This window comes from Diplotaxodon limnothrissa, linkage group LG18, assembly GCF_057381915.1.
Source record: "Diplotaxodon limnothrissa isolate DT_005_m linkage group LG18, D_limnothrissa_male_GT1.1, whole genome shotgun sequence".
Taxonomy (NCBI): domain Eukaryota; kingdom Metazoa; phylum Chordata; class Actinopteri; order Cichliformes; family Cichlidae; genus Diplotaxodon; species Diplotaxodon limnothrissa.
In genome coordinates this window covers 3,892,073-3,908,404 of record NC_140613.1, presented here as the reverse complement: position 1 = coordinate 3,908,404, position 16,332 = coordinate 3,892,073, and the positions used below count along the sequence as shown (strand labels likewise).

The following is a 16,332-nucleotide window of genomic DNA, read 5'->3' as shown; positions in this document are numbered from 1 at the left end:
CAGGTTTTAAACTGTATAAGTTATCAGATAATTCACCTGAACAGTTTAAACAGAGCTTAAGTAAGATGTAGGCTAAAGGACAGGAAGCAGACTGCAAAAGATGTGTTTTGTCATGGCTGTGGTGTGGTTAGCACACTAATAAATATATTTGGTTTTGCCCTGATATACATGTAATTAATCCTCTGTTTTCAGTGGTAAATGTACAGATACGAAAGGTTCAGGCCAACCAATGCTACATTCATCATCAGAGAATAGGAGCAGTTCTTACACTATACGGAGCTGCTGGTGGTGAAGGTAAAAAATATGCTGGAAGGCAAGGTTCCTGTATGAAGAGGAGAAGGTTTGATAGTGTTTTCTTAAATGTTACTGAATTTTAAAGAACAGCTGCAGTTAATAGTGTGATTGGGGGTACAGCAGGGAAGCTTGATGTATTCATATGACTTTATCTGTGAGACCTGATTGTACAGTTTAGCTAAGTGGAGTTCTTCTGTTTGCAGTGCTGTAGTGTGATGCCCTGCAGTGGTACATTTGTTCTCTGTGTTGATCACCTGTACCTGTTTCTAACCGGTGTGGTTACATTGAAGGTGATATCGGTGTCATACTACATACTGTACTGTACATACTGTAAGGTATACTTTCTGTACAATGCAAAGTGCTGCATTAATGTAACTAGAACAAAGTTTTGGGATCTCTTCAGTGTCACACATGAGACAAGTTTTATTACAATAGTGGTCATGGTCCTGAGTTTGTGGACTCAGTGGTTTTGTTTTGATTGTTATTATCTTTTGTTTCAGTTTAATTCTGTTTAAGATTTTCTAGTTCTGAGGTTTTAGTTTCCTTTGTAGTGTGTTAGTATTGTGTCACTGTGTTCATGTCATTTCCTGTTTTATTTTGACAGTGCCATGTCCTACGTTAGTGTGTCTAGTTTTGCTTCCCCTTGTCTTGTTATGTCGAATAAATCCCAGCTCTGTCTCTCTCGTGTTTCTCATTCCCTGATTGCTCCTTTGTGTATATGAGCACTGTGTTTTCTCCTGCTTGTTGCTGGTTCATCTGTGTTATCTCCCTGTGTTTCCCTGCATCTCTGTTTAAGGTTTCAGGTTACTTTTGTTAGTTTTTTCCGGTATAGGTTATCTTTAGGTTCTGCTCATCCCATCGCCACTTCTGTTTGTATTTCCACCGTTTAAATAAAGCTCACTCACATCTTAAGCTGTGCCTGCGTCTTGGGTTCTAATTCTCACACTCCCCAAATAGAGCTTAACTGTCAACAATAACTTGAATAAGAAACAGTAGAGGACAGCGAAAGGCCAGTGTACATCTAGTCTTCCTAACTGAAGGAAAGTAAGTAATGTAGAATAATGTAATGGGTAATGTTTTCTTTTATTGCCAGGAGCAGTTTGGAAATTTCTTTCTTTATATTTTCCCTGTTGGTTTGTTTTTATAACTAAAAACTAAAAAATGAAGAAAAAAAAAGACACAACCCCAAAAAAAGAACCCAAAATGAAACTCAGCACCTCCTCTCTATCCATGTTCCCTCCCCTTCCGATCTGCACTTTGACCGAAATATAGTGACTTGTAAGAGCTGACAGGCCCCATTAACTGTAGAAACACAAGATTTTTAGATCAGAGTTCAGAATAGTTTCAGTTATAAGGAAGTGAAACTCACACAGTCACTGACACTCAGAGAAGAAATGGCGACGAAAGGAGTTCAGCTGGACCGAGAAACTTTTTCTTGTTCAATCTGTTTGGATCTACTGAAGGATCCGGTGACTATTCCATGTGGACACAGCTACTGCATGAACTGTATTAAAATCCATTGGAATACAGAGAATACAAAGCAAATCTACAGCTGCCCTCAGTGCAGACAGACTTTCACAGCGAGGCCTGTCCTGGTGAAAAACACCATGTTAGCAGTTTTAGTGGAGGAGCTGAAGAAGACTGGACTCCAAGCTGCTCCTGCTGATCACTGCTATGCTGGACCTGAAGATGTGGCCTGTGATGTCTGCACTGGAAGAAAAATGAAAGCCTTTAATTCATGTTTAGTGTGTCTGGCATCTTACTGTGAGAACCACCTTCAGCCTCATTATGATTCACCTACATTCAGGAAACACAAGCTGGTGGAGCCCTCCAAGAAGCTCCAGGAGAACATCTGCTCTCGTCATGATGAGGTGATGAAGATGTTCTGCCGTACTGATCAGCAGAGTATCTGTTATCTCTGCTCTGTGGATGAACATAAAGGCCACGACACAGTCTCAGCTGCAGCAGAAAGGACTGAGAGGCAGAGAGAGCTGGAGGTGAGTCGACAAAACATCCAGCAGAGAATCCAGGACAGAGAGAAAGATGTGAAGCTGCTTCAACAGGAGGTGGAGGCCATCAATCAGTCTGCTGATCAAACAGTGGAGCACAGTGAGAAGATCTTCACTGAGCTGATCCATCTCATCCAGAAAAGAAGCTCTGATGTGAAGCAGCAGATCAGATCCCAGCAGGAAACTGAAGTGAGTCGAGTCAAAGAGCTTCAGGAGAAGCTGGAGCAGGAGATCACTGAGCTGAAGAGGAAAGATGCTGAGCTGAAGCAGCTCTCACACACAGAGGATCACATCCAGTTTCTACACAACTACCCCTCACTGTCAGCACTCAGTGAGTCTACAGACTCATCCAGCATCAATATCCGTCCTCTGAGCTACTTTGAGGATGTGACAGCAGCTGTGTCAGAGGTCAGAGATAAACTGCAGGACATTCTGAGAGAGGAATGGACAAACATCTCACTGACAGTCACTGAAGTGGATGTTTTACTGTCAGATCCACCAGAGCCAAAGACCAGAGCTGGATTCTTAAAATATTCATGTGAAATCACACTGGATCCAAACACAGCACACAAACAGCTGTTATTATCAGAGGGGAACAGAAAAGCAACAGTAATGAAACAACAACAGTCTTATTCTGATCATCCAGACAGATTCACTGAATGGTTTCAGGTCCTGAGTAGAGAGAGTCTGACTGGACGTTGTTACTGGGAGGTGGAGAGGAAAGGGATAGGAGTTTATTTAGCAGTTGTGTACAAAAATATCAAAAGATCAGGAAATGAATGTGCATTTGGACGTAATGACAAATCTTGGGCATTAGACTGTGATACAAAGAGTTATACATTTTGGTACAACAATTATAAAACTCCTGTCCCAGGTCTTCCATCCTCCAGAGTAGGAGTGTACCTGGATCACAGAGCAGGTATTTTGTCCTTCTACAGCGTCTCTGAAACCATGACTCTCCTCCACAGAGTCCAGACCACATTCACTCAGCCGCTCTATGCTGGACTTTGGCTTTACTCTGATTACGGAAACAAAGCTGAGTTCATTAACCTTAAATAGACTAAAGTATTTCATTTTGGTGTGTATTTCTTTTTTCTCCATCATTGTTGTGACATCTCTGCACTGCACAGAGCTCAGCTGTCAGTCAAACATTATAGGTGGTACCTTAACGTCTTCTTGTTATTCTCTTGATGTTTTTCAGGGCCATTTTTTTTAGGTCGAGCTCTTTCCTGTTTCCTGGAGGCTATCACTACCCATGATGATTTTTTATTTACAAGCCAATATTCTATCCTTCTACAGCCTCCCTGAAACCATGGCTCTCCTTCAGATTCCAGACCACATTCACTCAGCCACTCTATGGACCGATTATACAGAACTGTAACAGCTGCAGAGCTCTGTGAACTCGGATAGACGGGGGAGATAGATGGATAGGTCTATCTACGTTACTTTCTCTGCTCCATTTTTCTTTCTCTCTCTCTTGCTGTCACTGTTTCCCATTACTGTTGTGCCAAGTGGAGATGCACCTGCAGTTTCATTGAAGGGCAATGTCTTTCTCTAAAATGAACTGACAGCCCGGATAGTCTGCATGACTTTAACACAGAATATCTGGGCTGTCAGTCAATTTTATGGTGTTTTGTCCTGCTCTGTGGTGAGGAGTGTGTTTCGGTGACTTACTTTTCAGTTTAGTGACCAACTCCTGGGTTTCTTTGTTTTCCTTCTTTAAAAGGTTTAGTGGCTTATTCATCTCTTTTAGTTATAGTATGAATAGGAAAATTAATAAAACTCTTTAACAATTTTGCACCCCTGTCTCCTTTTTTCAAACCAAACACCGTTTGTGTCTTCCCCCCACTTCCACTGGACCTTTTAGGGGAACGTAAAATCAATAGTGTGTTTTATGTAAATATTACCTATTTTAAAAAAAGAACAGCTGCAGTCTTAATAATGTGTTTGGGTGTAGAGCAGGGAAAGCTTCATGCCCTCAGGTGACTGCATCTAGGAGACCTGACTGCACTTTAATTGTGTAGAGTTCTTCAGTTTGGAGTCCTGAAGTGTTGTGCTCTGCAGTGGTGCAAATTTTTTTTATGTGTTGTCACCTATACACCTGTTTTTTCTGGCAGTGTAGTTACACTGTACTACTGGTTTGTACTGAGAAGTAGACAAAAAAGACAAAACAAACAAACTAACTTATGACACTAATGTATTTTTTAAACAGTCTCCCTGTTTATCAGCTAACTTTTCTCTGTTCATTTGGAATATTTGAATTATTTTAAGGAAGAGAAATACTGCATTCAGCAGATTTGCACAAGAAACTGAGAAGAATGATTTTTTAAAGAGGGTTTTTTTTTTTATGTTGCAACAGATGATGTCATATTTTTACTGGTAGGAGTTGCTCAGCACAGCTTACAAAGCATCTTATTTTCATTGATATCGAATGTGAAACTCACACCTTTCTACACAACTGAATTCTGATTGGATTTCGTTTGTATTTGTTTACAAAAGTGTGAATACAAGAAGTGTGTGCATTAGTTTTTATTTGGTTATCGTCTTGTTTTTGCCAGAAAAAAAAGGTTGTTGACAAAAATGATGAAAATTACCAGTGAACAAAATTCACACTACTGTCAACATACTTTCTCGTTTCCTGCTCGTCAGATCTGGAGGTTGTAGATGGTGGAACCAACACGTTGTGACATATAAGAGCTGACAGACCCCATTCACAGCAGAAACCCATGTTCTTTTGATCAGAGCTCAGTCTAGTTTTAGTTTCAGGAAGTGAAACTAAGGCTACATTCACATTGCAGGTCATTGCAGGTCTACACAGCAAACGCGCTCTAGTGTGAACCCTTAAAGCGGCCCGCATGCGCAAAAGCAGACGTTACACACAACGCGCTCTGTTTAGACCCAGACCAAACAGTATTGTTTGACTGATGACCTTAATATAAAGACTTGTTTCGGACTTTACGTTTCCCAATTTTGCTTTAAGTTATTTTGTTATTTTGTTATTTAAAAATGATCCTTATTGTTATTTTAGAGAGGAGCGGTGCTTCAAAGGATAGTTGGAAATTTCTGTCAGAATCTGCAGATTATACAGTACAAATAAAATGTTCATGTTTCTCCAACGTTGTCTTCCCAACAGCTTCACTGGATGGCCAGGAAGCGTTCGTGTCTTATCGGGTGCTTCTTCGGAGCTGGTCTGTCTTGTGTCAGTGACGTAAAAGACGGATTTAATGCGACATGACCATTCAAACAGCAGTCGTTTTCTGAAACATCAGATATGTATCGGATTCAGTACCACATAGGAAAGTGACCCAGATCGGATTTGAAAATATTGGATTTGTGCTGTTGACACTGTCATACCATGATCGGATATGGGTCGCATAGGGTCAAAAAAGTCGGATTTGATCCGCTTTCGCCTGCAGTGTGAACGTAGCCTTAGAGTCACTGACATTACTCCTGTTCTGTTGAAAAACTCCATGTTAGTGGAACAGCTAAGGAATGCTGGACTCCAAGATGCTCCTGCTGATCACTGCTGGACCTGAAGATGTTGCCTTTGATTTTTACACAGATAAAAAAAAACTTCAAAAAAGGCTTCAAGTTCTGTTTAGTTTGTCTGGCTTCTTACTGTTAGAATCACCTTCAGCCACAGTGTAATGTTGTTCCATTAAAAACAAAAAGAAAAGAAACACAAGCTGGTGGAGCCCTCCAAGAAGCTCCAGGAGAACATCTGCTCTCGTCATGATGAGGTGATGAAGATGTTCTGCCGTACTGATCAGCAGAGTATCTGTTATCTCTGCTCTGTGGATGAACATAAAGGCCACGACACAGTCTCAGCTGCAGCAGAAAGGACTGAGAGGCAGAGAGAGCTGGAGGTGAGTCGACAAAACATCCAGCAGAGAATCCAGGACAGAGAGAAGTACTGTGACATCTGTTTTTTGTTTTGTTTTTTGTTTTTGTTTGATTTTTTAGATGGAGCTCTTTTCTGTGCCTTTTTTCTTTTTTTTGCCATGGAGCCTATCACTGCTTCTCTTGCTCTAAACTTGGACTAAGCATTAAACTGACCAGGGAGGCTTTAGGAAGTGCAGAAAAGGCGTCACCTGGTGGGTAAACACAGACATGACAACAAAAAAAGTAAACTGCACAGACGTGACAATGGTTGAAAATATGTTTCAGAAAATGCACAGATTTTCTGAAACATGCAATAAGATCTTTTTAATATAACTTATGGTGTACAGAGCTGGTATTTGGCCCCTTCCTGGTTTCTCTCTTATTTATATATCTATTTGTTTTTGCATATTTGTTTGCATATTTGTTGTTCAAATTTACATGTTTCAGATCATTAAACAAATTGTATTAATATGCAAAGATAACTCAAGTAAATCCACAAAGGAATTTTTATAACAATGATTTCATGTATTAAAGGAATAAAGCTATCCAAACCTAAACCAAAGTCTGAATTTAAATTACACTGAGCTGCTTTGGCATGATAAACATAAGCCATAAACAGGCTATTCACCAGACTTAGGCTGGTGCACTGTGATTTCAGTTATGGGTTGGCACTTATTATTGGTCATCATATTGAAAAAATGCACATGTGGAAAGGCAGAATGTGCTAGGCATGCTTTTATGATCGGCTCCACCTATGCTGAGAAAGAAACTTTATGCATAGACTATTCCTTGGATCAATATTTAACTTGGATTATTTTAGAGTCATACATTCAGGTTTCTTCAAAGTACCAGTGAGGGGCTCGTAAGTAACTCGTTGAAATTGTACGAATGGCCTGAAGGGGGCAGCAATAACATTTTGATGCGTTTAATCTGCCGGAAATTAACAAGAAAACAATAAGAACGGAAATGACGCACGCTTACTACTTACCTCTGTGTTCAAGTGAGAGTTTATCGAGGCGAGATTAACTGCTGTTATCGAAGACGTTCTCTCAGGTTGCAAAACAATCGTCCGGTATGAGGAGGAGATCAATCATCACCGCAGACTGCTGGATATCAGCCGGAAACTCGAGATAAAGTTACACATAAATTGGTATGTAAAACTGTGACGATCACAATGAACTAACGCAGGAATACGACTCATGTAGGACACTGATCGGAGCCCAGATTGTAGACAGAAAGAGTAAATCAATGAGCAACTATGACCTGTTTGTATAGAAATAACACAAGTTCCCTTTTAAACGGTAAACTTCTTTTAGCGTTACACACGAGGAAGTGATTTTACTGGAAGGCTTCGTGTATTAAAGTCAAACAGAGACAAAGAAAGCTTCTGCTTTCTGCACAGTACCGTAGGTCTCTCTCAACATCGCCATGTGGCTGTTGTGCAGGTCTTCCCAGCTACCATATACACTTTGGAGAAGCACAAAAAAAATAACATAAAAATAAAACCTAGTGCGCGTCTACATTGCTGTTTACGGCTAAACGCACCTTCACAAATCGTTTGTGTGGTGCCTTTACGTATACACCGTAAAGTCAGAAATTCGGACCATACAAATTTCTTATTCTTAAATATACTTGTTTGTGATATGCGCATGTTATTCCCCTTTTTTCAGTTTACTGTTGTGATTTTAATACTTCAGCCAAGAGTTATTTACATTACTTTTCCATCTCTTTAAATCTTTAAATATATTAACTATTAAAATTTTCAACAAACAAACAAACAAAAAACCTTGTTCAACGCTGCGATGATTTTACATCTTGTTTTACTGCCGCGCTGAAGAGATAAAGCCCCCAGCTCTCTCTTGCTTTTTCTCCTCACTTTTGCATAGATAGATGTAGCCTGTCTTTCAAACTGTAATATGAACAGACCTATTCCCTTTAGAGACAACAATTAAATATAAAATTCTGTTTCTATGTCATATTATTTCAAACCCCCGACCAACAGTAGACCTGAAAATTATGAAGAGCATTGATAAGTGTAAACTTGACTAGTGACGCTTTGCAGTTAAGAGTGAAGGTAAATGGCAGACTAAATATATCTATTTAATGTCAGACACACTGAAGTGAGAGTGCTTGTGACTTGTTAAGGTACCATGCAAAAGTCTCGAGCCACCCCTCATCTCTTCATATTATGAGAAGAAAATTGGAAAACGGTTATTGAAACACATGCAAACATGCATGGAAATCCAGTATGTAAGGCTAAAACAGAGTTTGTACAATTCTATGAGCTTGAAAGGCAACACTTGGTATGACCACCTGTGTTCCTCAACACAGCCTGAAATCTGTTAAAATTAGCTTTCTTCTTGAATGACAGTCCAAAGCTCTCGACTGAGTTTGAGTTAGATGCCTGTTTTATGCTTGATTGGGAAAAAAAATCCTCTGATAATTGTCAGGTACAAGGGCTGGACTGAAAAAAGTGAAAGAGCAGCCAATTTCTAAAGACCTTCTGAAAGGCTGGAGAAGTATTACTCAAGACCTCTGTAAAACATTACCAGAAACTGGCTCCTTGGATGCAAAATATAAAGATTGGCTGAAGACTTTTGCACATCACTGGTATCTGTTTTAAGTTTTCCATCATTATATGTTGGGAAGTTCGGTGAGTTATGTGAGATAGGCTATTTATACATCCTAATTAAATCTGTAGTTCACCAATTGGTAAAAATACTTATTATGAGGAAATTCATGGCCTGATTCAAACCCTACATTAAATATGGACAGTATGAAGGATTACAGTAGTGACTGCACTGCACTGAGCTTTGGATGTGCTGCTGCTCCATGGTGCTGAAGCTCTTTGGCTTCACATCATTATGTGGTACCCTTGTGAGGTCTCTTAATTATTACGGTAGTATAGAAACAGAGCTGAAGAAGTCGCTCAAAAGCCAAACACTAAAATGCAATAAAAAGTCCAGAAAAAAGCAGATTGTCCCAAAGCCAGCTAAAATGATAAAATCTCAGTCTAAGAATATAAGAACACTTTGTTGGTAATATGTTTATATAGGAAGTAACAAAGTACAAATACTTTGTTACTGTACTTAAATAGAATTTTTGGCCTTCTGTGCCTTACTTGAGTACTTTTTACTTTTACTTCTTACATTTTCAAAACAGGCTTGTTACTTTTGGTTTAAGGGATATGAGGGAAGCTATTATTTCATGTCACTGCACGCCTTCAAACATCAAACTGATTTAAGCGTGAACAGTAACACATGAGGGGCAATCCTGTTCGTGTATTAATCACCAGGGTATGTTGATAAAAAGGCATTAAAGAGGCACAATGGTGTCTGATAGTCAGGGTTTAAAGTGGGTTGCGTTTTCTTCTTCTTTTCTTATTTTTGGCACAACACCAGAACAACTGCAGGTGTCCATAAGTTGCAAGTGTGATACTTCAGCCTCTAACTAGCCCTGCAGAAGAGTAGTGAGCATAAAGGGAGCAATGTTTTTTAGTGGCAGGTGATTTCAAATGCAGCATTTCTATTGGCTCAACAAACATCAGCTAACACACAAACTGTTTGTGTGGAGTTTGTCTCACAGTGTGTTGCAAGCTAAAGGTCCAGCTGCTGTATTGCACTGGGAATGAAAAGAAAGAGCTAACTTCACTCAGAGATGGAGAAAGATAAGAGAGATAGGACAGGAGAGGATAAAGAGAGCTTAGATTTAAAGGGAAGGACTGCTCATTTAAAGCTTACATTTAAGTCCTTGTGCTTTTTATCAGATATTGGGTTTGTACATGTGACACTGTTTTTTTTTTTTTGTTTTTTGTTTTTAAATATATATTGTAAAACATGCTGCAAAACAAACATGAGGTAGACTGTTATTTAAAGGCTGCATTAAAATAGATAAACAGGTTAGTTTGCTGTACTGTGATGGATTTAAAGTAAAGATCAGTGTGTTTGACTGGTGTACAGTGGCCGTCCAGTATAAAGACAGCACAAACTGTATACTGTCAGTGTAGAGCAGTTGTGTCGTACTCCAGTCCTTGTGGGCCTGTGTCCTGAAACTTTTCCATGTGTCCCTCCTGCAACACACCTGAATAAACTTAGTAGGTCATTAGCAAAACACTTGACTGCATGCTGCGGTAGCAACCCCTAAACCTACTCAAGTAAACTGAAGTGACGTAAAGTGTTTGGAAAGATGTACTTCTAAAACTACGTGCACCGTGTTCATTCAGTCATGAGCTGCTGTTACATGAATCAAATTGCTGAACTGCCACCTCAGCATGCAGTCAATTTCTATAGAGTGTTGCTAATGACCTACTTATGTTATTCAGGTGTGTTGCAGCAGGGACACATGGAAAAGTTTCAGGACACCGGCGCTTGAGGACTGGAGTTTGACACCATGAAACATCTGGTCGAATTCAGGTGGAATTGGACTTAAGTAGAGAATGTCTATAATTTTGCCAGCCTTCTGCATATCCTCTTTCTCTACATGCATGAATCTTCTCTGTGGTCTACCTTTTTCTTACTGCTTTGCAGCTTCATTCGAAGTACTGCTTCCATTTTCTCCATACACTCCCTTCACTCATTAGTACATATCCATATTTATCCTTAAACATGCTAACCTGCTGCACATCTTTTCCAGCTTGATCTCTGCCTAGCCACCTAGTGTTCCTGTTGACTGACTATCCTCCTTTTTCTTTGCTAACCTCTTCCTTTGAATACTTTCCTGTAGTTCCTCTGTCCATCAACAAGTCTCTTTGTTCTCTTTCCTCTCTCCAAAGGATACATCAATCACCTGGTTGTGAGTTTCCCTCACGACTACAACTGTACCTTCCCATTCATCTGGCAACACGTTCCTACTAGGGCTGGGTATCGTCACTGATTTCTAGAATTGATTCTATTCCGATTCACAAGGTCCTGAATCGATTCAATTCGACTTGAATCGGGGAAATTTTGCCTCAGACAGTCAGAAATATTATAATTCTGATCATTTATCAGTACATATCCATATTTTTATATCTATAAAAAGAAAGCTGACATTTGTGAGACTTTATCAGAGGTGTAAGCATCACAGCAGATGCCTTTGTGTCAAAGTAACTGAGCATTAAACACGGAAAAACATGAAGGCGATTTTCCTGGCCTGGCTTTTTATAGCAGATAACCTTAAAAATGTAGTAGAACAAAAACTGAAGAAACCCATGAATCAACATATAAACATTGCCTGATGCTGATGAAGTGAAGCAGAGTAAAGTTACAGAGGTTTTATTAGAGACACAGCTAAGCGTTTTGCAATTTTGCATAATTCTAAAAAGTTTAAATTTCTTCAGTATTGAACAGCAGAAATGAGGCTTTCTTGTTGGAAGTCAGTTAGATTAACAAAAACAACAACAAAAAAACAGTGCCCGACAGCGCTGTACATAACGGTAGACTGGTGGGTAATAAGCAAGCAAATAATGCAGAAAACAGAGCTGTTTAGATGGGAAACTGTTGTTGAAGTACACTGAGAGAGTGAGCGAGAGAGCGCTGCAGGAAGTGTGATATTTTTTTTTTTTTATCGTGGTGGAAGCAAAACAGGAAGAGGGAATTAACGATGATGCTTATGTGAAGCGACATGTAAAGCGTAGTTTGGATCTTCTTTTGTGGCTGGTTCAATCAACTTTGTTTGGAGAGAGACAAAACCTGAAGCTTCAGAATCTAGCACAAAACAAGATTTAAGCACAAAGTGCAGCCCCGCTGACACATCAGAATCTGTGAGCTCTCGGCTTTCAGCCCCGACGGCGTGTCCATGCCGTCGGGTGAGAAACTGTTTCCGATGCGTTGGCGAGTCCACGCTCTCATTTACTGCTTTAGCCGTTTGGTGGTTCTCGAAATTTTGTGAGGTTTAACCTGAGACTCTAGCATTTTGGGCAAACTAAATTTATATTTAAAAATCGATTCAGGATTCGATATCACATTATTCAAGCTAGAATCGATTTTAATCGGAAAATCAATAATCAAAACCCACCTCTAGTCCCTACCACCCAGAGCCTGTCTCAACTCCTTCCAGAACTCTGTGGAACATTTTTCCTTCTTCAGCTTCTACCATTTAATCCTTGCTTCTTCCTTCACTTGTTTCCTCTTCTTGATATTTGAAGCCATACCATAGACTGCCATCCGATGCTGCCTAGCTGCATTCTCGAATAACACCACCTTCGGGTGTCTTTGCTTTCAGACCGCACATTCTGCATAAGCTGTAATCCACCTGTGTGCTCCCTTCTCCACTCTTATCTGTCACCCTAAATTCCTCCTCCTTGTTGATCCATGTGTTCACTACAGTTGTTTCCATCCTTTTCATGAAACCCACCATCATCTTTCCTGCACTACTTAACAGGAACACCATACCAACCCAAGACCTCCTTGTCTCCTCTTTTCACTTCACCTACATTAAAATCTGCAGCTAGTAATCATTAAATATAGATTTCTTTTTCTCATGGAAAGGATTTTCTGTCATGTAGTTACTGATGTTTGTTATCTCACAAAAGTGACAACCAAAAAGTGTTTTAAAACATAAGTTTCTTAGAACCTCCCCTAATGTTTTGTACTCTGCTATTAAGGGTGCTAGAACTCAAGAGTGACTCGCACAGGTGCTCTTGAAACATTTGTGCACTTATTCACATATATGAGAGACATGCTCATAGTGTAGAGGCATACTGGAAGATATTTTTTAAAATGTTTGTTTTCTTGTCATCACATCAATAACCTCTTTCTAGTGTCCCTTTCATTAAGACCTCCCACAGCAACATGAAGTGTGAGGAAGAGGAGGGTCTGGATGACCAGCAGATGTGTAACCAGGAGAGTACCTCCAGTATGGACCAGGAGGACTCGGAGCCTCCACAGATTAAAGAGGAACAGGATGAACTCTGGATCAGTCAGGAGGAAGAACAGCTTGTAGTGAAGCAGGAGACTGAAGGCATCATCATCTGGACTGGGGGAGAGCTAGATATTATGTGGAAGCCTGAAATAAAATTACACAGAATAGGTATGTGAAACTTCAAAATACCATTTATGTATTTTTTCCCCTAAACCTTTAACATTGAACATTAAACCTACATTCTCATAAGCCAAAGTGGAAACTGACTTCTTTCGTTCTGGTGAGGATTTCACTTCCCAGGTCCTTGGCCTCTGAACCATACTTGGCAATTTTTAATGCAACTTCAAATGCAGGACGGTTTGGTGAAAAAAAAGAAACTCAAAAACCAAAGGCAGAAAGTAAAACTCTCTCCCATGACGTTCTGCAGGAAGTACTCAGATTCAAGCATAATCAAAGATGGACAAGCTGCCCCAAGCTTTTGGGCTCTCAATTTCTAGAGGGTGGTCTTTTAATCACCCACTTATTAATTTCAACTCATGACTTCATCCATGGCAGACATTAAGCTTCAAAAGGTTGAAAACTGTCCAGTTTTCTGTTTATTATTTTTAGCGTGGTCACTCTGACCTGAAAATCTATTAAATATCCCCCCTTGTCAAAGCATTCCCCCTTTGAAGTGCCCTGTGTCCCATCTGAGGAACCTAAGTGCTATCTTTCTTCTACTACATGAAAGAAGACTGCCTGGACAGAAAACAGTCTACTAGTGCAGATACCTAAATACAACATATAGAAGTGCTTGAAACAGCCCATATGTGAGATGAATACATTACTTCTAAATAGGTGAGACATTATATGAGAATTAAAATAAAGTGTCCTTCAGTGCTGTTCTATAATATTCTAGTATGAACGTGTGATAATTTTGAATACTAGATTTACAACCTGAAATACCCAGTTGTGTTTTTTTTTTTTTTCATATCATTTTTGTCCATGTGTCACATCAGATCTCCCGCAACAATATATGTGTATGGAGGAGGAGGCTATGAATAACCAGCAGGTTGATAACCAAGATAGAAACTCCAGTCTGAACCAGGTCGACCCAGATCCTCCACAAATTAAAGAGGAACCGGAGGAACTCTGCACCAGTCAGGAGGGAGAGCAGCTTGTTCTGAAGCAGGAGGCTGATATCTTTATAGTGACTCCTATTTATAAGGAAAGTGACCACAGTGAATCAGAACCAAACTGTGACCATCTCCTTTCTTACAACTCTCCTGAACCAGAGAGCCAAGATCAGAAAGAAAGTGAGCATGTGCAGACAGGATCAACTAGATATGCAGAGCCGAAGAAGAGAAGACATCACAGTAACAAAACAGATAACTGTCCAGTGACGGAGAGTCAGTGCAAAACTGACATAAGTGAAAAGTCATTAAAATGTGACACCTGTGGAAAAACTTTTCAGTATAAATACAGGCTGACTAAGCATCTAAGAGTTCACACAGGTGAGAAACCTTACTCTTGCAGCACTTGTGGGAAAAGATTCAGTCAGCTCATACATGTGAAAAGCCATATGGCAATTCACACAGGTGAAAAGCCATATTCTTGCAGCTCTTGTGGGAGAAGATTCACAAAGAAATCAACTTTAGATCATCATGAAAGGATTCACACAGGTGAGAAACCCTATTCTTGTAGCACCTGTGGCAAAGGTTTCAGTCAGACGATACACTTGAAAACTCACATGAGAATCCACACAGGTGAGAAGCCCTATTCTTGTGAAACCTGTGGGAAATGTTTCAGTGACTCATCAGCATTCAGAGTTCATGTTAGAATTCACACTGGTGAGAAACCTTATTCTTGCATTGCTTGTGGGAAAAGTTTCCGTCACATGATAAACTTGAAAACTCACATGAGAATTCACACAGGCGAGAAGCCCTATTTTTGTGGGACCTGTGGGAAAGGATTTACTCAGAGAAAACACTTGAAAACTCACATCAGAATCCACACAGGTGAAAAGCCATATTCATGTAGCACCTGTGGAAAAGAATTTAGAGATCAGTCAACATTAAGAAAACATATCAAAACCCACACAGGGGACAAGCCACGTTCTTTTGACACCTGTGAGAAAAGATGCAGTCAGACAAACATAGAAACTCACACAGCTTAAAAGTTTCATCCTTAGAGTCTATCAGAGCCGTTAGACATAGCAGTGTGTTAATGGTAAAACTCACACTAGTGAGAAACCAAATAACTCCAAAACCAGAAGGAAGAGATGAACTTACATTCAGGTCAATGAGCTACATTTTATCTCCTGGACAGTAAAAACACTTTTTGTATTGTTTGTTTGCCTTATACTTATGATGTAGGGGAAACCCAGATTTTTACATTTGTCTGAGCAGATATATATGTACACCTATCAGGCATAGTATTATGACCAGTGAACAACATTATCTCTACATCTTGGCTCTTGTTGGGGGGTAGGATATATTAGGAAGCAAGTAAACATTCTTCTCTCAGAGTTGATGAGCTAAACAGGAAAAATGGTTGAGTGAGTGAGGTTGACTTTGGGTCAGACAACTGGGTCAGAGTATCTTCAAAAATGCAGCTCTTATGGGATGTTCCCGGTCTGCAGTGGTCAGCATGTATCCAACGTGGGCCAAAGAATGAAAAGTGGTGAACCAGTGATGGTCTCATAGACAGCCACGGCTCACTGATCCAAGTGGGATCAAAGGCTGGCCCATGTGGTCCGGCCCAACAAACAACCCCCAAAACAGAGTTAATGCTGGTTTTAATAGAAAGAAAGTTAGAATATACAGGGAGGGCAGAATTATTAGGCAAGTTGTATTTTTGAGAAATAATTTTATTATTGAACAACAACCATGTTCTCAATGAACCCAAAAAACTCATTAATATCAAAGCTGAATGTTTTTGGAAGTAGTTTTTAGTTTGTTTTTAGTTTTAGCTATTTTATGGGGATATCTGTGTGTACAGGTGACTATTACTGTGCATAATTATTAGGCAACTTAACTAAAAACAAATATATACCCATTTCAATTATTTATTTTTACCAGTGACACCAATATAACATCTCCACATTCACAAATATACATTTCTGACATTCAAAAACAAAACAAAAACAAATCAGCAACCAATATAGCCACCTTTCTTTGCAAGGACACTCAAAAGCCTGCCATCCATGGATTCTGTCAGTGTTTTGATCTGTTCACCATCAACATTGCATGCAGCAGCAACCACAGCCTCCCAGACACTGTTCAGAGAGGTGCACTGTTTTCCCTCCTTGTAAATCTCACATTTGATG

The 16,332-nt window shown here is 39.7% G+C and overlaps 2 protein-coding genes across 4 annotated transcripts in view; both read left to right on the top strand.

Moving 5' to 3' along the window:
• Window positions 1–1,652: 1,652 nt before the first annotated feature.
• On the top strand, window positions 1,653–3,362 carry LOC146612850 (tripartite motif-containing protein 16-like). Of its 3 annotated transcripts, none has more exons than XM_085378378.1 (2): window positions 1,653–1,889; window positions 2,292–3,362. In XM_085378378.1, exons 1-2 carry the CDS (start codon window positions 1,689–1,691, stop codon window positions 3,360–3,362), a joined length of 1,272 nt encoding a protein of 423 aa, XP_085234504.1. In that variant the 5' UTR covers window positions 1,653–1,688. The 3 variants fall into 3 exon arrangements, with proteins under 3 accessions (XP_085234504.1, XP_085234503.1, XP_085234502.1); XM_085378376.1 differs by having other exon boundaries at window positions 1,689–2,039; window positions 2,199–3,362; XM_085378377.1 differs by having other exon boundaries at window positions 1,653–3,362.
• A 3,872-nt stretch (window positions 3,363–7,234) lies between these two features.
• LOC146612849 (uncharacterized) overlaps window positions 7,235–16,332 on the top strand; it is a 20,140-nt gene continuing 11,042 nt past the window's right edge. Inside the window, exons 1-3 of the mRNA XM_085377657.1 lie at window positions 7,235–7,335; window positions 12,925–13,193; window positions 14,024–15,174. Coding sequence (XP_085233783.1) covers window positions 12,956–13,193; window positions 14,024–15,174 — 1,389 coding nt within the window. The 5' untranslated portion in view covers window positions 7,235–7,335; window positions 12,925–12,955. The remainder of the gene's footprint in view (window positions 7,336–12,924; window positions 13,194–14,023; window positions 15,175–16,332) is intronic.